Source organism: Arvicola amphibius, chromosome 4 (genome assembly GCF_903992535.2).
Source record: "Arvicola amphibius chromosome 4, mArvAmp1.2, whole genome shotgun sequence".
Lineage (NCBI taxonomy): Eukaryota > Metazoa > Chordata > Mammalia > Rodentia > Cricetidae > Arvicola > Arvicola amphibius.
The window spans coordinates 41247844-41274698 of NC_052050.1; the positions used below are offsets into that span (position 1 = coordinate 41247844).

The 26855-nt window shown below is 42.8% G+C and overlaps 2 protein-coding genes across 2 annotated transcripts in view; one reads left to right on the forward strand and one right to left on the reverse strand.

Moving 5' to 3' along the window:
* The window catches only part of Crlf3 (cytokine receptor like factor 3), a 40903-nt gene extending 26326 nt beyond the window's left edge, over positions 1-14577 (forward strand). Inside the window, exons 6-8 of the mRNA XM_038326772.1 lie at positions 21-153; positions 11944-12056; positions 12873-14577. Coding sequence (XP_038182700.1) covers positions 21-153; positions 11944-12056; positions 12873-13129 — 503 coding nt within the window. The 3' untranslated portion in view covers positions 13130-14577. The remainder of the gene's footprint in view (positions 1-20; positions 154-11943; positions 12057-12872) is intronic.
* Positions 14578-23560: 8983 nt separating this feature from the next.
* The window catches only part of Suz12 (SUZ12 polycomb repressive complex 2 subunit), a 42013-nt gene continuing 38718 nt past the window's right edge, over positions 23561-26855 (reverse strand). The window contains exon 16 of the mRNA XM_038327960.1: positions 23561-25803. Coding sequence (XP_038183888.1) covers positions 25458-25803 — 346 coding nt within the window. The 3' untranslated portion in view covers positions 23561-25457. The remainder of the gene's footprint in view (positions 25804-26855) is intronic.

Sequence of the window (26855 nt, forward strand, 5' to 3'; positions counted from 1 at the left end):
TAATGTCTTTCCTTTTGAAGAGTGGACGACTGGCTTTGAGGGGTACAGTCTGAGCAGTCGGAGGAATATAGCACTCCGAAATGATGCCGAGTCCTCGGGCGTCCTCTACTCCAGTGCTCCCACCTACTTCTGCGGGCAGACCTTAACATTCAGGCAAGTGGACTGAGGACTACCTGTTACGCCGTTAGCTGTGAAATGACATGTGTAGAGTGTGTGTGAGTCTGAGTGAGAGACAGTGTCAGCTTGGTGAGGTTCGTTTTGTTTTGTTGAAACAGATTCTTACTATGTAACCCCAACGTGGCCAGAACTTATAAAGATCAGACTGGACTCAAACTCAGAGAAATCTGTCTGCCTCTGTCTTCCAAGTGCTGGGCTTAAAGAAGTGCACCATCATACTAGGCTTTTGCCATGGCCTAAATTTTTGAATTTTCCCTCTCTTTCAGTTGCCTTGTCTGTATCTGTGGTTATTGTGAAGACTAGTGGATAGTATATATAGAATGCTTGGCATTTGATGTTGTCTCTTTGCTCTTGGTATATAGAAATCCTCATAAAAGGGTTTTTAAAAATCAGAGGCATGGGGCGTGGTGATGAAAACCTGTAACACCAGAACTTAGGAGATGGAGGAATTCAAGGACGGCCTTAAGGGCAGAGCAAGTCCAGCCAGCCTGGGCTTCATAAGATCTTGTCTGTACACCAAAACAAACCAGAGGCCAAGAATTATTTTTCCATTTGTCAGTGAGAGTAAATCTCTGAGAAGCAGCTTACTAGTGTGACTGCTCCATGTATATAACTGTAAAATGCTTCTGAAAGCAAGCCTCTCCTACCACCAGTCAGTTTTCCTTACCTGCTTTTCTCTACAGGAAACATTTCCTTCTTGTTAGCCGAGCAGTGTGTTCTGTGGTCATATTTCTAAATAGTTCTTTGTAGAAAACCAAAGCTCAAATGTCTTGTTTATTCATTTATTTTTGGCAAAGCCCAGTTTTGATTTGAGTGATTGAGTGAGCCTGATTTTTACCATGCTTGCTTCATTGTAGCAAACTCTTCTCTAAGTCTTTTTGGGGTTTTTTTGTTTTTTTGTTTGTTTGTTTTCTTTTTTTTTAAGACAGGGTTTCTCTGTAGCTTTGGAACCTGTCCTGGAACTAGCTCTTGTAGACCAGGCTGGCCTCGAACTCATAGAGATCCTCCTGCCCCTGCCTCCTGAGTGCTGGGATTAAAGGCATGCACCACCACCTCCCGGCTCCTCTAAGACTTGAGTCTCAAGATTATTGAAATTTTTCAAAATTATTGAATATCGGGCTGGAGAGATGGCTCAGTGGTTAAGAGCATTGCCTCGTCTTCCAAACGTCCTGAGCTCAATTCCCAGCAACCACATGGTGGCTCACAACCATCTGTAATGAGGTCTGGTGCCCTCTTCTGGCCTACAGGCATACACACAGACAGAATATTGTATACGTAATATATAAATAAATAAATGAATTCCCAATTCAGTATATTTAAAAAGAATGTTAAAAAATTATTGAATAGCTTTTCTCTTGTATTTTTAAAAAACATTTATTTCCAGGCAGTGGTGGCACATACTTTAATTCTAGGAGGCAGAGGCAGGTGGATCTCTTGGCCAACCTGGTCTACAGAGTGAGTTCCAGGACAGGCGGCTACACAGAGAAAGCCTGCTCAAAACTAAACAAAACAAATTTACTTCCTTTTGTATTGGTGTTTACCTGAGGGTGTGTCTGAGTGAGGGTGCCATATCCTCTGGAACTGGAGTTGCAGATAGTTGCGAGCTGCCATGTGGGTGTTAGGAATTAAACCTGAGTCCTCTAGAAGAGTGGCAGTGCCCTCAACCTCTGAGCCATCTCCCCAGCACCTATTTTTACTTTTTAAAAAATGCTTTTAATTGCATTTGTGTGTTGCCAAATTTGGTGTCTCTTCCTACCACATAAGTCCTGGAGCTGAGATCAGGTCCTCCACTTGGTGGCCAGTGTCTTTACCCATAAGCCGTCTCACCAGCCTCAGATGGTCAGATTTTTGTCTGTTTTGTTTCCTTGTGTAAGGCATGGGGGAACATCTGGAAGTTTTGTCTGAGCCAGTGTTGCTGTGCTCCCCTCCAGCCAAATCATTTGAACTGGCCTCCTCTGTCAGGATATGCTTGTTTGTGCTTTGTCTTGCTTCTAACACCACCTCTCACCCATTAAGTCATAAAGAAAGAATGATTGCATCACCAGAAAAATGCCAAGGGGAGAAAAATGAGTCTGTGTTAGCTTTCCATTTCTACAATAAATACTTGAGATAATCCACTCTCAAAGAGAAGAGGGCTGTCTGGCTCACCTTATGGTAGTTTAGCCCATGACAGGTTAGCTCTATTTCTTTGGGGCCCATGCCAGCAAGTATGGTGGCAGGATTTTCACCCATTCTCAACAGTGCCAGCTGAGTACCAAACCTGTGACACTGTGCCTTTCAGGAGCAGAGAGGTATTCTATCACTAATTATGGCAAACCTGACTCTCAAAACTTGTTTATGCCTCGCGTAGTAAATTTTCTATACTGAAACATACTCCTATGATTATGTCTTTGTGTACAGGAATACTTTTATTAGTAAGATTTCTGAACACTAGGTACTTGTGAAAATCAACAAACCTTTTGAGGCTGGATAGATGGAGGCCAGAGAGTTCAGATAAGAATAATGATAAATAAATAAATTGCAGTTGCTATCTAAATGGTATTTACTTGGTGCCAAGTACTAGTGCATATGGTTTCATGGACGGCTGTGTAGCTGAGAATTACCTTGAGCTTCTGATCCTCTGGCTTCTACCTCCCCAGAGCCCTGGTAAGAGTCATGCACTAATCTGCTGCTTTATTCATGCTGAGGACTGAACCCAGGGCTTTGTGAATGCAAGGAAGGCATCTGCCAGCTGAGCTATACAGCAAGCTTCATTTTAGTTTAAGGCACCTAATGTGGTAAATGTAGTTAGCTGTTTTAGGAGTTAATTATCCCGTGTCTCACAGCTTGTAAGTACCAAAGCTGGAATTGAAGTCCCTGTCTCCGGAGTCTGTCGTTGTGAATTCCTGCCTCAACCTGCTGAGTGTAGAATAGACATGCATTACCACACCCAGAGACATTCTGATCTCAACCATTTCTCATTGCATCTCTTTGTCTTTTTTGTGAGGAAGTCGGTGTGATTGCTACTAATGTGGAGCTCTACAGTCTTGCTGCTGCCTCCTCTTTTGTGTTGGTGGTTGTGCTATAGCTGAACTTCAGACATTGGGTGTGTAAAGCATTTGTTTCCCCCACAGAGCTGCTCTCCCCTCCTTTCCAATTTTAGGACCGCTTTCCTCCCCATATTGCTTAATCCTAATGTTGTCTTATGGTTAAAATTCCCTCTTTGTGGATACAGAGGACTATTTGATTGATAGCTTGCGTATTTGCAATGATACAGATTATTGGTCTGACTCCATTGCTTAACTGGTTTTTCAGTAGGTCTCAATCAAACTTTGTTTCTCCGTGCTCTCCCAGAGAAGCCTCACTGGGCCCCTCTCAACGGAGTGAGTAACTGAAACTGCTCAGTTAGCCAGACTGCATTTTTGTCATTTTCCCCCTTGAATGTGAACTAAGAGGGTTTTTTTCTCCTTGTTCAAAGGCAACAACAGTTAAACCAGGAGGTGAGTGCAAGGGGCAATTGGGTGTACTTGCATGAAGATCTTCTCAAGGACCTACTCTTTAGAAGGGTGCCTTAGCTGTGGCAGTCACTGCTCTGTTGTTTAGCCAGTTCGTCTTTGCTGTGGTTTCTGGAGGGCTTGCAGGTATGGCCAATCTTTTGGCATTGTGACTTGGCATTGTTATCTAGAAAGTGTGTGCTTAAGAACTGAGCAGTGCCGTGGCAAGGGGGAGGAAGGGAGCGCAAAAAATACCTTTAAAGTAAAGTAAGTATATAATTCTTCATTGGGATGAATTCGTGGCTATCCTCAGTTGCATGTGGGCTGTGGGCCACAGATTAGACACGCTTGCTAGCGCGTCTGGAGACAGTGAGAACTTGTTTCTGGCTGAATGCTTAGCTGTTCCTAGAGTCCACTTCCTTGGTGCTGTCAGCGCTTCTGCAGGCCTGTTTTGTTTCCTGATGGACCTTCCTGTTTGCTTTACTTGCTTTTACCTTTTCCTGGCATCGTCATTGATTTACTTTTGAATCATGTATGTCTGTGTGTGCATGTGCCGTGTGAGTGTTGGTGCCCTTGGAAGCCAGTGATGTTGGATCCCCTCGAGCTGGAGTTACAGGCGTTGTGAGCTGCCTCTTATGAGCACTGGGAATTGAACTCAGTCCTCTGCAAGAGCAGCACATGCTCCTAAGCCCTGAGCATCTCTCCAGCCCCTTAATTTTTAAAATTTATTTTATGTAAATTAGTGCTCTATCTGCAAGTACAACTTTATGCCAGAAGAAGGTCTCGGAGTCCACTATAGATGGTTGTGAGCCACCATGTGATTGTTGGGAATTAAACTCAGGACATCTGGAAGAGCATCCAGTGCTCTTAACTGCTGAGACATCTTTCCAGTCGTGTTCCCCTTCACAAATAACTTTTAAATATACCTTTACCTCTTTACCTTCTCTTTTCTTTCTTTTTTAAAATAATTCATTTATTTTATGTGCATTGGCATTTTTGCTTGCGCATATGCCTGTGAGGGTGTTGGGTCCCTTGAATTGGAATTACAGACAGTTGTAAGCTACCATGTATGTGCTGGGAATTGAACCCAGGTCTTCTGGATGAGCGTCAGTGCTCTTAATTGTTGAGCCATCTCTCCAGCCCCATTAGCCTTTCTTTTCTACCATCTGTTCTTTTAGTTTGTTTTTGTTGTTTTTGAGACAGCGTCTTATGTCTCTGAGGCTGGCCTCAAACTCACTATATAGCCAAGAATGACCTTGAACTTTTTTTTAAGTTTTATTTATTTTATGTATATGATGATCTATCTGCATGTATACTTACTTGGCAGAAGAGGGCATCAGATCTCATTACAGATAGTTGTGAGCCACCATGTAGTTGCTGGGAACTGAACTCAGGACCCCTAGAATTATCAGACTTATTATTAACTAGCTCTTACAACCCTAACTCCCTACTACAGAGACCATGAGTATGCCACCACACTCCATATGCTGTGCTGGGGATAGAATTCGGGCGGGTGGCCTTCAGCTGAGTTGTGTGCCCAGATCCATCACCTGTTTTTAAGGCGACTTTCTTTTCTTTTGCTGCTAACAGCCTTCCTTCATCCTGGAAGCCTAGCGGGTACACTGCTCCTCTTCCTTCTTCAAGGAAAGAAACAAAAGTACACAGAGATTGTGTCAAGACTCATATCTTGGTAGCTCCAAACTCTGTGTTCTTAGCACTGTGTTCTCTGTCCTCTTGCCTTCTGTTGCTGTGATAAAACACTGACCAAAACACTTGGGGAGGAAAGGGTTTACTGCATCCTACAGGTCACACTCCGTCGCTGAGGGGAGCCAGGGCAGGAGGTCCGGACAGGAACTGAAGCAGAGAGGGCAGTGGAAAGCTACTGACTGACTTGCTTGCCTGCGTCCTTGCACATCCCCATGCCCACATGCTTAGGGATGGCGCATCTCATGGAGCTTGGGCCCTCCCACATCAATTGCAAATTAAAAAAACCCCAACCATTCATCGCTTGTCTTTTGAGACAGGTTCTCACTATGGCACCCTGGCTTAGAATTTAATATGTGCCCATGCTGGCCTTGAATTTGTCAGCAGTCCCCCCCCTCTGTCTGCAGAACGCTAGTATGGTGGTAGGTACTACCACATCTAGAGGGTAATAGCTTTGGGATGTGGGAATTTGATTCAGTGCTTGCTTGTGGTAGATTCCCCTTTCGTCATACCCCTCAGTAAGGGCCTTACTGTATAGCCTAGGTTGGTCTGGGTGGAACTCAGTGTATATCCCAGGCTGGCTTCAAATTTTCAGCAATCCTGTTCCTACCTACTTGATCTTAGGATAACAGGTGTGTGTGTCACCATACCTTGCTTGTTTTATTTATTATTATTGTGTGTGTGCGTGTGTGTATGGATGTATATACATATTTTTGATTTATGTGTGAGTGTAGTGCACTCGTGCCATGGCATACATGGGAAAGTTAGCTGACAACTTTCTGGAGTGGGTTTCAGCTTCCACAATGTGAGTTCTGTGGATCAAACTCTGTTGTCAGACTTGTAAGGCAAGCACTTTTACCCACTGAACCTTCTAAGACAGTTTTTGATGTAGCGCAGACTGGCCTTAAACTTTCCTTCTAAGTTCTGGGTTTACAAGTATGCACCATCCAAACTGGGCAGTGGTGATACCTTTAATCCCAGCACTCGGGACGCAGAAACTGGAGAATCTCTGACTTTGAGGCCAGCGTGGTCTACAAATCAGGTTCCAGGACAGTCAGGGTTACACAGAGAAACCCTGTGTGTGTCTCTGTGTGTGTGTGTTGGGGGATGGGGATAATGTAACAACCGTGCCTAGATTTTTTTTCTTTTTTCATTACTGGAAATCAAACCCAGGGCCTTACCTATGCAGAGTAAGGCCTCTGCCATTGAGCCACACCCTCCCCTGCTTTCTTTTCATTAATAACATTAATAACATTAAATAACATTAATTTAATAACATTATCTGAATGAATTTAAGCCCAAAGAGATCTTTTTTTCTGTACAGAGCTTATTTCTACCATTATCAGGTCTTATATTCTTAGTGTCTTACATTCAAGAAGTACTCTAGGGCTAGGGATTCACTCAGTGGTACAGTGGTCAGTTAGCATATAGAAGACTCTAAGATCGATCCCCAAAATCAGACAAAATACACAAGATCGCCAGCATAATTCAATATTTCCTAGGAAAGCCAGTGTTAAGCTGCTGCTAAGAAAGGTATTTTTTATATAGAGTTTTTCTCTTGGTAGGTTGTCCTTGCTCCATTGGATGGTCCTACACCCGGGTATGCCGGTGGCACTAATTGGACTCCGGGATATTTTTTTTTTTTTTTAAATATTTATTTATTTATTATGTATACAATATTCTGTCTGTGTGTATGCCTGCAGGCCAGAAGAGGGCACCAGACCCCATTACAGATGGCTGTGAGCCACCATGTGGTTGCTGGGAATTGAACTCAGGACCTCTGGAAGAGCAGGCAATGCTCTTAACCTCTGAGCCATCTCTCCAGCCCCCGGGATATTTTTTAAAAAAGAAAACTATGAAGTTAAGAGAGGGCCATGTTGTGAGGAGCTAGAGCAGGAGGGAAAATGGTTGTGATTAAACGTATTTTATTCTTGAACGAAATTCTCAAAGAATAAACAAAAAATACTATTTTTAAAAATGGGTGTTTGAGTCATGCACAGCACACATGGTAATCCCTCCCAGCACCAGAGAAGCAGGGGCAACAGAATCATGAGTTTAAGGTAACTTAGGTTACATAGGCAAGACCTTATCTCAACACACAACAGAAATGAAGTTAATTTGTTTTTAACTAGGGTTTTTGAATCTTGTCTGTTCCTCCATATCTCTGTGAAGAGGCATTACATAGTCCTTGGGAGAGCTCAACTGGGCTGGGTTTGTTTTGTAACAGCAATGTCCCTAGAGGTACAACAATCCACTGAAGAGGGCTCTTATTACAGACAGACTGGGGAATGTCACCCAGAGGAATTCTCCCCACCCACTATTTTTTTTACTGCAGTTTTATTTATTTTCAAATTGTAATTAAGAAAGTTCTATAATTTTCTTCATACAATATTCAGTTTTCAAGAAAATTATTTTTTAAATATTTTTTATTATTTTATTATTAAACATTTTCACCTCCTCCCCACCTCCCATTTCCCTCCCTCTCCCCCATATATGTGGGGAAGATAAGATCACTCACTCCCTGACTTCTTTTTTGTTTTATTTTTGTTTTTTAGACTAGGTTTCTCTGTGTGGTCCCTGGATTTCCTAGGACTTACTCTGTAGAGAAGGTTGGCCTCAAGCTCAGATCTGCCTGCCTTTGCCTCCTGACTGCTGGGGGTTAAAGGCATGTACCACTTTCTCTGTTTCTTTCTTTTCTTTTTTTCTTTTCTGTTTATTTCAATACAGGGTTTCTCTGTAGCTTTGGAACCTGTCCTGAAATTGCTCTTATAGACCAGTCTGGCCTCGAACTCACAGAGATGCGCCTGCCTCTGCCTTCTGAGTGCTGGGATTAAAAAGCAGCCACCACCGCCCGGCTTTTCTGTTTCTTTCTTTCTTTTTTTTTTTTTTTTTTTAATTTTATTTAACCTTATTTCATGCGCATTGGTATAACAATGTCAGATTCTCTGGAACTGGAGTTACAGACAGCTGCGAGCTGCCATGTAGGTGCTGGGAATTGAACCCGGGTCCTCTGGAGGAGCAGTCAGTGCTCTTATCCACAGCCGCTTTTCTGTTTCTTAATAGCACTTTTCAAAATGTAAAGCGAATTCTCTTGATCAACTGCATAATTTTTTTAACATGAACCACATTAAATTATTTTGCTACTCTCGGAATTTACAGCACTGGGTATTATAGAGAATTAAGGGTTTAAAAAAAAGAAAAGGCCTGGACTTTAATCCCAGCCCTTGGGAGGCAGAGGCAGGCAGATATCAGGGAGTTCAGACCAGCCTGGTCTACAAGAGCTAGTTCCAGGACAGGATCCAAAGCTACAAAGAGACCCTGTCTCAAAAAACCAAAAAAAAAAAAAATGTGTTATATAAACATGAGGACCTGAGTCTCCAGAATGCAAATAAAAAGCCAGGGAGATTGCTCCTGTAACCCCAAACTGGGTGCCAGAGACAGTCAAAACCCTGAAGTTCATTTACCAGCCAGCCTCGCCAAATTAATGAATTTCAGGTTCAGTGAGAAACCTTGTCTCAGAAAATAAAGGCGTGGCCTAGAGAATTGGCTCAGCAGTTAAGATCATTTACTACTCTCAGAGAGGACAGGAGTTCAGTTCCCAGCTCCAGGGCAGTCCCATGCTTTTGGTCTCTGTGGGCACACACATAAATTAAAAATTGAACCAGCGGGCTGGAGAGACGGCTCAGCAGTTAAGAGCACTAACTTCTCTTCCAGAGTTTGAGTTCAATTTCCGGCAACCACATGGTGGCTCACAGCTATCTATAATGAGATCTGGTGCCCCCTTCTGGCGTGCGGACACACATGTAAGGAATGCTTTATGCATAATAAATAAATAAATCTTTTAAAAAATTGAACTAACAGTTGGGTGGTGGTGGTGGTGCACATTTTTAATTCCAGCATTTGGGAGGCAGAGGCAGATGGACCTCTGAGTTCCAGGACGGCCAGGACTACACAGAGAAACTCTGTTGAGGGGAGGGGGGTGGTGGGGATTGAGCTAGCAGCTGTGCAGATAGGTCTGTGGATAAAACTGCTTGCCAAAGAAGCCTAAGAACCTGAAGTTAAATCCCCAGAATACACGTGAAAACCATATGTGTAGTCTTAGGGTTGCTACTGCTGTGACAAAACACCATGACCTAAAGCAGCTTGGGGAAGACAGGGTCATTTAACAGTTCACCATCAAAAGCACTCAGGGCAGGAACTCCCGCAGGGCAGGAACTGGTGCAGAGACCATGGGTGGGTGCTACTTACTGGCTTGCTTGCTGCCCAGCTTTCTTACTGAATTGAGGACTACCAGCTCCAGGGATAGCACTATCCACAATGGGCCCCATCAGTCACTAATTAAGGAAATGCCCTACAGGCAGATATTATGGAGACATTTTCTCAATTGAGACGCTCTCAGATAACTTGTGTCAAATTGACATAAAACAGCCAGCATATTCAGTGTCCCTGTGAGGAGATGGGAGAGGGAAACATTAGAATCTCTGAAAGCTTGTAGGTCAGCTAGGCTGCTATACACAGCAACAACAACAGAAACCACACACACACACACAAAGAAGCCAGTCTTTTTTTTTTGGTTTTTCGAGACAGGGTTTCTCTGCAGCTTTTTTAGAGCTTGACCTGGAACTAGCTCTTGTAGACCAGGCTGGCCTCGAACTCACAGAGATTCGCCTGCCTCTGCCTCCCGAGTGCTGGGATTAAAGGCGTGTGCCACCACCGCCCGGCTTCAAAGAAGCCAGTCTTAAGAAGAGAAGGCAAGGGCCAGTGCCCAGAGTTACCCTCTGAAGTCTACGTGCACTGTGACACAGTGGTACACACATGCCTGTGTTTTCCCGCACAAATGCACATGTCACTATATTGCATGTTTTGACAGTTAAAACACTGGTAAGTAGGGGCTAGAGAGATGGCTCATTGGTTAAAAGCACCGCGTGCTTTTCTGGAGAAGCCAAATAAGTGCCTATCATTCATATGGCCATGCATAGTCACCTGTAACTGCATTTCCAGGGGATCTGATGCTCTGCACTAGCTCCCGTGGCACCATTCATGCATATGGTACACAGACATATATGCAGAGTAAACACTTATAAAATAATAAACAAACTTCTTAGGGGTCGGAGAGATGGCTCAGTGGTTAAGAGCATTGTTTGCTCTTCCAAAGGTCCTGAGTTCAATTCCCGACAACCACATGGTGGCTCACAACCATCTGTAATGGGGTCTGGTGCCCCCTTCTGGCCTGCAGTTGTACACACAGACAGAATATTGTATACATAATAAATAAATATTTAAAAAGGAAGAAGAAAATAATAAACTTTTAAAAATTGTTTTCAGGACCTACACATAGAGAAGTAAGAGTATAGAGCAGTCTGGGCTCCTTGTGCGATCTTAGCACATCGTCATCCGCCATGCCGTCTGCGCCACGGTGGCTACTTTGTTCATTGCTGGTCTGACACCTGCCAGGAAAGCTGAAAGAATTTGTTTTTTGTTTTTTGTTTGTTTGTTTTTGTTTGTTTCGAGACAGGGTTTCTCTGTAGCTTTTTTTTTTTTTTTTTTTTTGTTTTGTTTTGTTTTTCGAGACAGGGTTTCTCTGTGGCTTTGGAGCCTGTCCTGGAACTAGCTCTTGTAGACCAGGCTGGTCTCGAACTCACAGAGATCCGCCTGCCTCTGCCTCCCGAGTGCTGGGATTAAAGGCGTGCGCCACCACCACCCGGCTCTCTGTAGCTTTGAAGCCTGTCCTGGAGCTAGCTCTTGTAGACCAGGCTGGCCTCGAACTCACAAAGATCCACCTGCCTCTGCCTCCCAAGTGCTGGGATTAAAGGCGTGCGCCACCACTGCCCAGCTTGTTGTTTTTTTTTTTAACTTAAAATTTTCATTTTATGTGTATGAATGTTTTTGTCCGTGTACCATGTGCATGCAGTGCCTACAGAGGCCAAGAGAGGGCACTGGATCCACTGGGAGAACTGGAGGTAGAAAAGTTTGTGAGTGCTGAGAAGTGAAGTTGGGTCCTTTGGAAGAGCAGCCAGCACGCCTAACTGCTGAGCCATCTCTCCAGTTAAGGAAGTAACTGTTAGGACTCATGCTTTGTTTTGTTTTTAATGAGCATTGTTGGTGTTTTGCCTGCGTGTGTGTGTGTGTGTGTGTGTGTGAGGGTGTCAGGTCCTCTGGAATTGAAGTTACAGACAGCTGTGAGCTACCATGTGGATCCTAAACCTGGAGCAGTCAGTGCTCTTAACCGCTGAGCATTCTCTCCAGCCCTTGTTTTGGTTTTTTTGAAACAGGGTTTCTTTGTGAGGCCTTGGCTGTCCTGAAACTAGCTTTTAAGATTCATTCATTCATTCATTCATTCATTTTGATTTATTTTTTGTTTATGCGTGTGGATGTAAGTTACGTGTGTGCAAGTGCCTTGGAGACTAGAACGAATTAGATCCCTTGAAACTGGACTTACTGGTGGTTTAAGTTACCTGATATAGGTGCTGGGTACTGAACTCCCATCCCTGCAGGAGCAGCAAGTACTCCTAACCACTGAACTATCTTGCCAGTCCCATGTTCATTTAAAAAGGGGAGTGATGAAATGACCTTTCTACTTCAATTACAGAGTTGAAACTGTGGGGCAGCCGGACAGAAGAGACAGTATAGGAGTGTGCGCAGAAAAGCAGAACGGCTATGACTCTCTGCAGCGGGATCAAGCTGTGTGCATAAGCACAAATGGTAAGACACCTATGACTGCACCCTTAAAAAAGACTGGTAGCTGTGACTGACCTGAATGAAAGTCACCTCCCCACGGACTGACTTACCTGTACAGGACGGCACCCTCAAGCCCACAAAGGAGGGGAACAACCAACAGTCTTGCCCAGCTAGGACAAAAACAAAACAAACCCGCAAACAAACCTCACACAAGCTAGTTAGGGCTGGTTGGTTGTTTCAGCAGATAAAGCCCTTGCCATGCAAATCCAACAACCTGAGTTTAATCCTGGAACCCACATTTACATAAACATCGTATGTATATAATAAGTATTTAGCCCTCACTGCATAGTATTTATGCTTTCAAAATCACTCCCCAGATGCAGGCATGGTGGCACACACCTATAATCCCAGTACTTAGGAATTTGATACCAATCTGGGATTTTTTTCCCCCTCCATCTCTGAGGGAAGAAAATGAATAAATGACTCCTAAGCTAACATTAATCTTTTGTGGCACAAGATCAAACATTAGATAGACCAAGATTCTTGTTTATTGCATATGAAATTGCTGTTGAGAGCTGAGCTCTGTGGTATTTCTTTCGATGCAGTTCTCATGGGAAACTCATAGACTATCCTGGAAAATTCCAACCCCATACCAGAATTCTGAAATGTCATTAAAGCTTGGGTTTTTGCTCTGGCTGTGGGAATGCGGGTTATTCTCTATTTAAATTAATAATATCCGGTTTTCTGGAGTTTCTTTTTCTGAAGTAGGGATCAGTAATCTAGAAGCTGTTTTGATTCTCTCAGTCATTGCTCTTGGGTGAATGTCTCCTAACATTTTAGGTGCAGTTTTTGTCAATGGAAAAGAAATGACTAATCAGTTGCCTGCGGTTACCTCTGGATCCACTGTCACATTTGACATCGAAGCTGTGACTCTAGGAACTGCCAACAACAGTGAAGGAGGCAGTGTCAAGCTCCGAGTAACCATCAGCTCCAGTAACAGGGAGGTGGTGTTTGATTGGCTGCTTGACCAGTCCTGCGGCTCTCTTTACTTTGGATGTTCGTTTTTCTATCCCGGATGGAAAGTGCTGGTGTTTTAGCATGGGAGGGCTTAGCTTTGGTTTGAGGGTTTGCTGTTTCTGTCCTCAGCCTAGTTGTATCTGACTTTAAAAAGGTGAATTTATCTCTTGGACCACCAGAAGTGGAAAGTGTTGCTGGATTTGCATTGTAATATTTCAGTAAGAGACCTGGTGTGGTGACATACACCTTTAATCCCAGCACTTGGGAGACAGAAGCAGGTGAATCTCATTTGGTCTACAGAACAAGTTCCAGGACAGCCAGGACTGTTACACAGAGAAACTATACTTTGAACTCCCCCCCCACCCCAAACAAAAGTAGTATTTCAGTAAGAAGTGAGCTAAATGGCATGGACAAAATCATAGTTCAGTTTTGTTTTTAGCTTAAATATCAAACTAGCTTTAAAGGTCTGCATTCTTAGCTGGTCGGTGGTGGCGCACGCCTTTAATCCCAGCACTCGGGAGGCAGAGGCAGGCGGATCTCTGAGTTCGAGGCCAGCCTGGTCTACAAGAGCTAGTTCCAGGACAGGCTCTAGAAACTACAGGGAAACCCTGTCTCGAAAAACCAAAAAAAAAAAAAAAGTCTGCATTCTTTTCCACTGTTCTTAAAGTCGGTCGATAGAACAGAAATATGTCACACCATTAAATCTTCATCAAGATCAGAGGCTGTGAGAAAACAGCAGGAAAGACAGCTAGAGCCCGAGACTCTATAATCCTTGTCCAGTCTTACGTCGTTTCCCCTCCCACCCCCTTAGGGCACTAACTGTTCCTCTGTTCAGTGTCTCTTGGTCTGTGAAGTTAGTGGATTCTGCATTTTTACAGCACCTGAGCAAGTGTCTGCCGTAGCCAGTGTTAGCATCCTCTGTCTTTCCTGGCAGCATAAGACAAGATACAGGACGGAGGGGCTGTATTCCTCACAGTGAAGCCACTTACGGAAGTACACAGCAGTGTTAGTCGGGTCACATGTGCACAGCATGCACCCATGTGCACCCTGCCACAGCCATGCACATGGGACCATGCAGAGTGTCACAGTCCAGTGTAATATCGGGTTGAGAAATGGTCTTTTAATGGACCGAAGAATATCGGGTAAATACTTGACCTATTTTTTTAAACTTAAATTTGTGTAAAATATTTATTTGACTGACAATATGTAAAAAATTGTGGTCTTGTTATACCAGCGTACAGATAAGTTTTAATGTGAATTTTTTTCTTTTTGTTTTTACCAGTAGTAAAAAAGTGGAAAAGCAAGTGTGATATTTTTGTAAGATAATTTATTTGGGGCTTTATGTTCCCTTTCGACAATCATGGCCTTTCCTCCTTCCCTTGTTTTGTGTGTGTGCCTTTTCTCATGTTAACCATGGCCTTTCCTTCTTCCCTGTTTTGTGTAAGTGCCTTTTCTCATGTTAATAAGTTCTCAAGTATAGGTGCCTTTATCCAGCCTTTTCGAAACAAAATAAAAAATCAGAAATTAACAGTGTGTATTTTGTATTTTTGTGTGTGTGACTATAATGAATCCTTTTTTCATGATTTACTTATTTTTATTACATATACAATGTTCTGTCTGCATGTATGCTCCAGGCCAGAAGAGGGCACCAGATCTCATTACAGATGGTTGTGAGCCACCATGTGGTTGCTGGGAACTGAACTCGGGACCTCTGGAAGAGCAGGCTGTGCTCTATCTTTTACATGGCTGCTTATCCATGCTTATGCTCTGCGCCTCGTCTCACACCTAGCATAGTGCCCTGTATGGGACAAGTGCACAATAAATGTGGATTGAGTGGATGGAGATGAGTCATTTTCTCCAGACATCTTCATCTCCAGAATTCCTTCCACTCCTTTAATATATGTTAATGTGTGTGGGTTTGGGTTTTGTTTCTAAGACACAATGTCTCTATGTAGCCCTGGTTAGCCTGGAACTCAATATGTACCAGGCTGGCCTTGAATATAGAGATCTTCCAGGCAGGAGTCAGTGCCCTCTACCTTGTGGGTCCAGGGATCTAACTCAGAGCATCAGCCTTGGTGCCAGATGCTCACTTTATCTGTGAGCCATCAAGACAGTACCCCCGCCCCCATATAACGGATTACCATAAAAGACACCGATCAAATAGGGTGCTCATCCTAGAGAGACATTGAACTGTAGAATGAGCCAATGACTCATTTTATAGTGGGGAATCTATAACCAGCAGATGTTTAGACAGAAAGGGCTGATGACAGATGGGAATGCAGGGCTTAGAAGAGGTTTTCTAGTTTGCTTTTCTGTTGGTACGGTAATTATCATGATCAAAAGCAAGTTGGGGAGGGAAAGGTTTATTTTGCTTGTAGCTTTCGGTCATCTAGGAACGGCAAGGCAAGAACCCAAAGCAGGAGCTTGAGGAAGAGACTACAGAGGAACGCTGCTCGCAGGCTTGCTTCCCCTGGACTCAGTTATCTTTATTTGTTTCAGTTTTTGTTTCTTCGGACAGGGATTCTCTGTGTAGCTTTGGCTGTCTGTCCTAGAACTCACTCTGTAGACCAGGCTGGCCTTGAACTCAGACCTGCCTGCCTCTACCTCCCCAAGTGCTGGGATCAAAGTATGCACCACCGCTGCCTGGCCAGCCATCTTTCTGATACAGCCCAGAATAACCCCAAGGATAGCAGGCTCACAGTGAGCTCAGCTCTCCTACACCACTCACTAATCAAGAAAACGCTGATAGCCATGCCCACAGGCCAGTATCATGGAGTCTGTTCCTCAATTGCGGTTTCCTCTTCCCAGGCACGGCTAGGTCTGTGTAAATGGATGGACACTGTGATGAAAGAGACTCAAGCCGGCCATGAAACATTCCTGATGGCTTCAAGCTGGAGGATCATAGACCCAGACTGTTGTCACTGGAGAGAAACGGGACATTTACATTTTACTTGCACTTTTTAAGGAGGGCATTGGCAAAATGCAGCTGGTTTGAAACAACAGGAGAATCTCCTAGTTAGAAGCCATCCTGTTCCTTGTAGGAAAATCTGATAGGTTCTCTGGGTTTCCTGTCTTCTCTGTAGTTCTGTATGAACCAGAAGATTTCAGGTGAGTGCCCCCTTGTCTCTTCTTTCTTCTTCTTTCTTCTTCTCCTCCTCCTCTTCCTCCTCCTCCTCTTTTTTTTTTTTTTTTTAACAGTTCTAGCTGTCTTGGAACTCACTCCATGGACCAGGCTGGCCTCGAACTCAGAGATCCGCCTTCCTCTGCCTCCACTGCCTGGCTTCATTCCCTTCATTCTTCACCCATGCAGCTGTATTGTGCTTACGAGTGTGTCTTTACAGATCTCGATATTTTTATTCATACATTCAAATTTCCTAAATGGATTCCAGGGAGTTTGCAGAGATGACTTGTAGTTTTTCAGAATCTCACTTAGAAAGAGTAGCTAGCCAAGTAGGATAGCGTCCCCCTGTAATCCCAGCCCTCAGTAAGTAGATGAAGGCAGAATAACCAGAAGTTCTAGGTTATTAAGCTAATATTCTTGGGAATATTATAAGTAAAAAGCAAGCCTGGGAGACAGCTCTTTATATGTGGAGAAAGAAATGAGGGAGATCCTTTAGCAGGTAAAGGTACTTGCCACTAAGCTTGGCGCCCCAGCTGTCTTCTGACCTCCACATGTGCACATACACACAAATAAAGGTGCTAGGGTAGTGAGTGACTGGTTAGAACACAGATTGCCCTGGGCAGTGGCAGCGCACACCTTTAATCCCAGTTCTAGGGAGGCCGAGACAGGCAGAGCTCAGAGGTGAGTTCGAGGCCAGCCTGGTCTACAGAGTGAGGTCCAGGACAGCCAGGGTTGTTAGATGTCTCAGCTGACTACCAACTAACTCCAGCTCCAGGAGTTCCAGCGCCCTCTTCTGACCTCTGTGGGTGCCTGCATTCACAAGCCTGTACCAACATAAACACATGATTAGAAACAAGAGCCACCTGCCCTCAGGTTGAGTGGCTTGCTAGGACACAGAACTCAGAAAAGTCGCTGTTGTGTTGGGGACGTGGCCTGGTGAACATAAGTGCTTTGCAAGTGATGACCTCATTTCAAATCTCCAGAACCCGTGTAAAAGCCAAATGTACTTCAAGCACCTGTTACCCAGGGCCGGCTTACCTGCTATACCCAGCAACCTGAGTGTGTCCTCCGACCTCCACATCCACTCAGGCTTGTTTGAGCACACGTGCTTTCATCCTGTACACACAGCAAAGTTATTAAAGTCATGGTTGCCATGAATACAGCAATCAAATACAAAAGAAAATAATATTGAGTGTTCGTGTTTTAAAGAAGCCCACCCACATCAGGCTTTGGTTTGTGTCTGAGCGCCTCTCTTTGTCTTGACGCTTTTGCTTACAGTTTCTATGAAAATATCTTTGAGGCTGGAGAGCTGGCTTAGCAGTCAGATCAGGCTCACTGACTGATCTAGAGGAGCTGGGTTTTGGATTGGAGTGCAAGTCTAGCCCCATGCGTCTTCGTTGACATTTCTAGGTTGTCACTCACTGCTTGTAGATTACCAGTCCTGCTTCTGAGTTGGGCTGTTACTCGGCAGTAGAAACCTGTGGTATATGAAAGGGCTGCATGTAAGCCTCACTGTCTTTAATATTCTTACAGACCTGTTGAGCACGCTTCAGTGTTTGGTTTTAGAGATAGCCCAGCAGTTAAGAGCACTTGCTGCTTTTCCAGAGGATCTAGGTTCAATTCCCAGCACCTACATAGTGGCTCACAACCATCTGTAACTCTAAGTCCAGGGGACACAATACCCTCTTCTGAACTCTGTGACCACTGCACACATGTGGTCTACACACATGCATATAGGTATATGTTTGTAAACTCAAACATACAATTTTTTTTCAAGACAGAGTTTCTCTGTGTGACAGCTCTGGCTGTCCTGGAGCTAGCTCTGAAGACCAGGCTGGCCTTAAACTCACAGAGATCACCTGCCTCTGCCTCCCAAATACTGGGAATAAAGGCATGCGTCACCACTACCTGCTGAACTGTTTCTTGAAGTAAACACCCCCTGCAGTTTGAAGGGATGAAGCCCAGTTTTATTGAGGCTCTTGTGCCCTAACTAAATGCTAATGTGTGAGATCAGAAGCTACTGAGAGGCTTCCCTGCTTCTTCCAGCTTTGGGGAATTCCTTAGCTATGGCCATGTGACCCCAATCATTGCTTGTGTCTGTACATGGTTGGTGCTCACATTTATTTACTGTGTGTGTGTGTGTGTTCGTGCGTGTGTGTGCCTGTCTGCACATCTGTATGCCCTAGCATCTGTGTGAAGGCTTGAGGAAGTGGGTTCTGGGGATAGAACTCAAGTCACCAGGCTTAGCAGCAACCGCTTTTACCCACATAGCAATCCCAACAGCCCCTTCTGTCTCATGGATTTAGGAACCTGTCAAAACCCCAAGTTGGAACAACATCTGTCATGGTCCAGCCTCGATGGGTTCATATGTTCAGGGTAGAGGCATGTTGAAGTAGAGGATGTTTAGGCAGAGTAAGCAGTGACAGGAGGGCACTCCAGTGACCACTGAGTGTGCCTGCGCTTGTTTCTTATGATCTTTCAATAAATATCCCAATTCAAAAAAGGAGAGGAAAGCAAGACTTTTTTTTTTAATCATACAAGGAACAAACAAAGTGATTACCCAAAACACCAAATAACCACACCCTAGGTCAAGATATCTTTGTTAGTAGCCACACCTTAAGTCAGAACTCTGGTCAAGAACTTGAAGGACCAAGACTAGGCCTAAGCTCTTTGATCTTAAGTCAAGGTGGAGTTGACCCACTTCAGTGGGCCCCTGGAGGAGAACTGCCCAGATGAACCAGAACGCCTGCATCTCAAACACCCTTTTACTCTTCTTTTTTTCTTCTCCTTGTTTGTATTTCAAAACCATTTCCCAAAGTTTCGCCACTATTTGTTTTTGAACCTGTAGATGTCTTCTTTGATGTGGGCTTCCCCTCTGTAGGCTGTGAATATATTTTATTATCAGTGGTTAATAAAGAAGCTGCTTAGGCCTATGGCAGGGCAGGATAGAGCTAGGCAGGAAAACTAAACTGAATGCAGGGAGAAAGAAGGCAGGGTCAGGGAGACACCGTGTAGCCGCCAAAGTAAGGAGAGAGATGCCAGAAACTTACTGGTAAACCACAGCCTTGTGGTGATACACAGATTAATAGAAATGGGTTAATTTAAAATATAAGAGCTAGCTAGGAATATGTCTGAGCTGGGACCTACCATGGTAAAATATAAAATTCTCATGGTAAAATATAAAATAATAGAAATAGGTTAATTTAAGAGGTAAGAGCTAGCTAGAAATATGCTTGAGCCATTGGCCAAACTTGTTGTAATTAATATAGTTTCTGTGTGAATATTTAGGTCAAGGCATCTGGGAAACTAATGTGTAGTCTCTGATTACACTTTACACTTTTCTTCATCCTCCTTCCTCTTCTTTCTTTTTTTCCTTCTTCCTCCTCTTCCTTTCTCCCCCGGCTCCTCCTGCCCCACAAAATAAAGTTTAAGGTTTCTCTCTGTAGCAGAGCCCTGGCTGTCCTGGAACTCTCTTTGTAGACCAGTGTGGCTTCACAGAGATCCACCTGCCTCTGCTTCCTGAGTGCTGGGATTAAAGATATGTACCACCTGGCCCAATCAGCTTTCTTGAAAAGGAATAAAAAGGCATTTTAAATGTGATCTGTGTGTACGAATAAGTATGTGACTTGTAGTGCTCACAGAGGCCAGAAGGCATCAGATCTGGAGCAGAGTTACATGTAGTTCCGAGCCAGCTGTGGTCTAGGAACCAAACTCCAGCCCTCTGCAAGAGGAGCAAGTGTTTGTAACTGCTGAGCCATCCATCCCACCACTGATTTGAATGTAAAACTTAACAATAATGTGGAGACAAAATGAAAATACAGATCTCAAGAGGTTTTGCTATGTGGTATGTGGTAAAATGACCTGACAGAGACTTTTGTGGCGTCCCCTGGTGGGTAACTAAGGAACAGTGCCTAGTGAGGGACAGACAATATGCCATAGTAATAGTGGAGTTTATTTGAGATAAAGGGGATGGGTAGGGAAGAAGAGAGACTGGGAGAGAGGGAGGGAGACAGAAGGCTGCCTTCTCAGAGAAAATGTCATAAAGGACAGGAGAGGGAGTGGGCAGAGCTTGTCTCTTAAACGGACCTTTGCACCCATGTACAAACTAGGACCCTGGGCTGGCCAGGGTACTGCCTGGGTACATCTTGCCAGATGACAGGGCAGGACAGCATAATGCCTGAATCCTAACAGTATGGAATAGATAAGCATTCCTATTAAATGTGAATGGTTAGGTCCAAGAAAAAGAAGTTTCCTGTTAATGACAGCAGGTGAAGAACTGTGGTTGTCAGCTACACACTCATTTCAGATCTGTCTTCCAACAAACACCAATGTGAGTTAATCAGTGCCAGAACATATTCTTTGCTCTGCTCAAATCCAGGGCTGCATCTCGTTTCCAACACTCTTTCCCTGTGCTTGTTTTATGTAATGCTCTTCCACAATGAAAATCACCCACTTGCCTGAATACTTGCCAGGCAAGCACTGGGCTCCCACGGGCTTGTTTCCAGGGAAATCTTTCTCCACTAGGGAAAGGTAGGGTATCCTGACTGTAAATTTCTTTCTTTTCTGGTTTTGTCTGTTTGTTTGGAGATAGCCCTGGATGTCCTGGAACTAGCTCGTAGACCAGGCTAGCCTCAAACCCAGAGATCTACCTGCCTCTGCCTCCTTGCATGTTTTATTTTCCTCTCTCTTATTGGAAGTCCTTATTGTGAATTTTTGTTATCATTGTAAGCTGGTATATTGCCAGTTGAGCAACTCACCTGCTGCCTTTCTAGATGTGTTGTGATACCTGTGTGAAGCATGGAATGTCAGTGCTCTGAGACGGTGCTCTTAGGGAAATTGTTCTCACCCTGGCTCACTTTACAGTCATCTGGAGAGCTCTTAAAGCTAGCAGGAATTCTCTTTAATTGGTGTCCTGGGGATGTACCAACTCTTTCCAAACTTTTTCCCTTTTGAAAAACTAGATGATTCTATTTTGAGGGTTAATTAGGAGTAACTTGTTCTAAAGCAAATACATTTCCATAGGGAATCTTTGTTGTAAATCTTTTTACTTTAAAGAAATGTTTTATTATGTAACCATCCTTTTTTTGTAGTGTTCTTTTATAGAATAATCTGTAGATAGTAGGTCTTGTTACTTTTGTATAACAAAGACTAAAATAGTATATATTTAAAATTATATACTTAGGGTCATCATGGCTCATCAGGTAAACGTACTTGCTGCCAATCATGTTGGGCTGAGTTGGATTTTGTTTTTGCTCTGCCTCCCGAGTGCTGGAATTAAAAGGCATGCGCCACCACTGCCCGGCTCTTTTATGGTTTTTCAAGACAGGGTTTCTCTGTGAAATAGTTCTCCCTATCCTGGAAGTCGTACTGTAGACCAGGCTGGCTGTGAACTCAGAGATCTACCGTAGCAGAGCCTCTTACATGTTGTCTTCTGACTTTTACATGTGCAGTGTGGCACACAATAAAATAAGGCTACTTTAAATTGCATGTTTTTGCTGGTTGGTGAGATTGAAAGTTATAGGACATACCTATCTTGGTGTACTGATATGTTATAAAAGTTTATTTTTATTGTTTCTTGATAATCTTGTCATGTAGCCTACCTAGGCTGGCCTTGAATTTACTATACAGCCTCTGATCATTTTGAAATTCCTATCTACCTGCCTCACCTGCTAAATGCTGGGATTAAAAGCTTGTACTACCCTGTTATGTTACTGAGCACAGAGCCCAAAGCATCATGCATGCTAGGCCAGGATAGGCAAACCCTTTACACACTGAACTTCACCCTTAACTGAAATGACTTCATTTCTTCATTGTTTGCATCTGAAGTAGTCTTGTTTAAGACTGACAGCTTCTTGAACTCCACGGGCTAGGATATCTTTGGGTGAGGCTGGTAATCAATATATCTTGTAGTATTAATATACTTTACAGATCAAATAGCCACAGCTTCCTCAGCCAAAGGTGGCAGGGAGAGGGTAGGTGGGGTATTACTGGAGAAGATGAATTTTGAATGCACCCAAGCCTTCTCTGCAGGGTTCATTAGTGGCAAGAAAACAAAACATATCTTTCCCTAAAGGTTGTATGTATTATCCCACCTGAGTATGTAAGGTAGTTCTCTACTCTTATTTAAAAGTTTTATGTGTATAGGTGATTTGCTTGTATATATGTCAGTATATCACATGTACATGTCAGGTGCCTGAGGATGCCAGAGAGGATGTTGGGTCTGTAGACTTAACAGATGGCTGTGAGCCACTGAGCAGATGCTAGGAATGGAACCCAGAACTTCTGGAAAAACAGCCAGTGCTCTCACTGAGCCATCTCTACAGCTCAACTACTTAAAGAGATGTTTACGTGCTTACATGCCTCAGTGCACTTAAGTGCCAGAGGAGGTCATTGGCTCCTCCACAGCTGGAGTTAAAAGTTGATGTGGGTGCCAGGAACAGAATTTAAGTCTTCTGGAAGAACAGGAAGTAGTCTTAACTGCTGGGCTGTCTCTCCAGGCCCTTACTGACCTTGAGTACAGACTTAAGTAAGATGCCAGAGTCTGGATGATACATTTCAACGAAGCCATTCCTAAGCTAAAAACATCTCAAAAGAAAAACATTTACCACAGCCAACCAGTATTAGGAAGGGTGCCCTACAAACTGGCACTTACCACCATGAACAAGTGGCTGCATGGTGGGTTGGTGCCATCTGTGACTAGCCCAGGAAAAGAAAAGAGCCCCAAATCACTCTCATCTACATTATTCAGCCTATCAATTTCACACCATTATGAAATGGAGCCACTGTAAACCAATCATCATTTGATATATTTACTTGAATCCCTACTCTCTAAACTTTTTGAAGACACATTTTTTTAAAAAAATTAGAAATACTGAAAAAGTTGCCAGGCATAGTACTGCATACCTTTGATCCCAGCACTCTGGGTCTATAGGTTTATAGAGCTAGTTCCAAGACAGCCAGGGGTACACAAGAAACCCTGTCTTGAAAAACCAATAAATAAAAATAAAACAAAAAAACCAAAACACACACACACACACACACACACAAAATCTACAACTAAAGGTATCGGTGTGATTTACTCGTTTTGCTTTGAATTACATACTTAGGAAATTATCTGGGGCCAATAATCTTTCATGAATTCAAGCATAGAATTTATCTCAATAGAGAAACTAGAGCAGAGCCACTGCTAGGATGGCAAGGCTCCAGTTCAGCACCACACACAGCATATACACCTGGGAATGCTGACAGCCTTTTTTTTTTTTTTTTTTTGACCCCTTGACTCCCTATTAGATCTTTCGTCAAACTAGTGTACTTTTCTGTATCCTTCCCTAAGCCATCTAAGCAAAACTCTAAATGTACATATGGAAACCATGAATGAAGAAAAATAGAATACAGCTTTATATTATTGAACTTTATGTACAAAATCATTTGATTTCAAATAAACATTTAATGTAAAAACAAACGTTTCTTTTTAAACTGAATTTTTTTACATCTATTGTACCATTCAAATGTTTTATCATCATCTTACATGATTTCTTCAAAATCTGTTTTCAAGGGTACATATAGAAAAGCTTTTTTTTTTTATAAATAGAAACAAAGGGATTTTTCAGCTTTTATTATAAGATGACATAAAAAGTTTACTCAACAGAAGTAATTTCATTACTATTCAGGGGAGGGAAATCACCAATTTTTTTTGTGCAAACAATGCTAGCCTTCTTTTAAGCATTAAGAGCATAACTGCTTAAGAAATGACATAAGCAATAATTCTACATCTACATCTTCCCTAAAATAATCTATTTTTTTTTTTTTTACATATGTGCACAGCTTTAGCAAATTAAAGCCCAAGAGAAATGCTCAGAACCCACACCCAGTGGCCAACCGAGAGCTCAGTGAAGTCAGGAGGAGAGCTTCCCAGCCAGGGCACCAGCAGCCAACACTGCAGCTCCCTCTTCCCTATATTTTAAACACAAAAACCAGAAACTAAAAACTTAATACTGGATGACAAATCACATCCACACTATTTAAATAGCGTCACAGTTAAACACATCGTAAAGACCAGCCAAATCAGTATTTACATTTATAAATCTCTGAAGACACCATGAGAAAGCTTGTGTCCCTTCACCAAATAAAATAGGGAACTGCATCTGATGGTGGTGGAATGAAATTACAACATTAAAAATACCAGTATTTACAGCAGCATTGATCCTTTATAAATAAAATATGAAAATGCAATATCTTTAAAGGATAATAAAAATTGAGGTGATGTTATTCAACCACAGTGCTTGGAGTTGGAATAAAAACCTATTGGTGCTTATTAATACGCCAGTAGTGAAACCGCTTTCTGTTGGAGAAAATCCAACCATAAAAATGTGTGTAAAACACACAACACAGGGAAAATTGCTCAAAACAATTCAAGTCAGCTTATCTGCATTGGATATTCTAATCATAAAGTACATCACCAGGAAACAATGTGTAACATCTGGTTCATTCTCAGGGAAAACCCTCTCCCCCACCCCCAAAGTGGCATCTTATAAAGTCTCCAACTGTTTTCTTGCTTTAATCCTAATGCAAAGATGTGCACAGGAGAATTTTCCATGGGATTACCTAGTAAGAGAAAACTAAAACGTGTTCAAGTAAAAAAACATGTATTGGGTAAGCAAGCACTAAAATTATCCACTTGAAAAACAAATGGTAACTTCGTACTGCACACTGCACCTGGAGGGCTAGCGTCATCTCCAACAGGCAGGTGAATGGATGCTACTTTAAAACTGAACAAGAACTGGGGCAGAACTTGCATTTTTCTAATCCAAATGTAGAACTGATGTCAGAATTCAGGGTCAACGTTTGGGCAAAAGTGGTAATGTAACAATTTCACAAACCCCTCCATTTCTAGGGGGGATGACAGGGCAACTTTCCCTCCCCAGAAAACATCTCATAATTACAAAGCAGAAAAACAGCCAGTCACAAATCCAAAAAGTATTATAATTTAGACGTAAAATTTCTGGATTAACTCAATATATTTCATAAGATGACTGTTGTTGCAGTTAAAAACAATTCCTTGAAATACTGCTTCTCAGGCCTAAACCAAATGGTGCTGACATCACTAAAGCTGATAAGCACGAGAAGGGAAGCAGACCCACAGAACCTCCGTGCTGGAATCACTGACTTCATCTAACACTGCCTGTTCCAAATCCATGATTAAAAACCAAACAACCTAAAATCACAACTCTTCCTAGAGGCTGAATTCCCCAGAAGCAATTTCAGTGTCCACAACACGGGGTCGGAGCTCAGAGTTTTTGTTTCTTGTTCTGTTTTTGAACCCCTGAGACACCATCTGATTCCAAAGCTTTCTCTTTTGAGTTAGTTTCATTGAATCCATTTGCTGTCCCATTTTGTTCCTCAGTTATTTCTTCATTTGCAGGGGTTGCAGATTCTCCTTTTTCTAGTTTTTGCTGCATTTCCCGGAGCTTGGTAACAGCTTTATCTATTGACATTATGCTAATAAGATTAAAGTCATGCATGCTGACTAGATGAAGCATGAAGTTTCGACATAAATTCTTCTTAATTATTTTCTGTCCATAATTTTCTACAAACAGCATACAGGCATGATTCATTTGATTGTCAGCAATAAATCTATTCAAGAAAAACAAAGCATTAATAGTGATACAAATCCTTTGTGAAAACAGAGATAAGCAATGTTTAACATGACAAACACACCCAAACTTAGCAAAATGACTTAACACAAAGTCACCAGCAAGACATGACATTTCAACTACAATTGAGCAAGACATGACAATTCGACCACAATTAAGCCAGGTAGTTTAGAATTTAAAGAAACATGATCTAAGCAGGCATAGGAATTAACCAGGAGCCTCAGTAGCTATAATCCTTACAGATTTAGATCAGAGAATTGGAACATAATTGAGAGGAATCTGACTAAACCATGACTTCAGTGATGTGAGGATGATCCTTGTGCATCAGGCAAGCCGTCTACTTGAGACCACAGCCTATATCTCCCAGTCTAAAACTGCATCTTGAAATAGGTGTATCAGGAAAAAGAAAAACACATTTAATCCAATTACTATCTTTTAAAATGTATATGGATGTTTTGTCTGTATGTGCACCTGTGTACCCCATATGTGCCAGGAATTACAGACAGCTGTGAGCCACCATGTGGGTGATAGGAATGGAACGTGGATGCTCTCCTCTTAGCCACTGAGTCTTTCTCCAGTCCCTTATCATTTAAAAAAAAAAATGATTTCTAGTTCCATATGTGGGTCGGACATCTTTGTGGAGTGGGTTCTTTCCTTTCACACTTCTATTTGTTCAAGGGTTTCATCTCAGGTTAGCGGTCTTTTTAAAAATTAATTAATTAAGTACACAATATTCTGTCTGTGTGTATGCCTGAAGGCCAGAAGAGGGCGCCAGACCTCATTACAGATGGTTGTGAGCCACCATATGGTTGCTGGGAATTGAACTCAGGACCTTTGGAAGAGCAGGCAATGCTCTTAACCACTGAGCTATCTCTCCAGCCCCCAGGTTAGCGTTCTTGTGGGGCAAGCACCCCACAACATCTAAGTTTCATAATTTTAAAGTACACATTATTTTTGTATTAACTGGCAATAAAAAAAAAAGGAATCAAGGAAGGTAGAAGATGTCCATAGTTTTAGCTATTCGGGATGCTG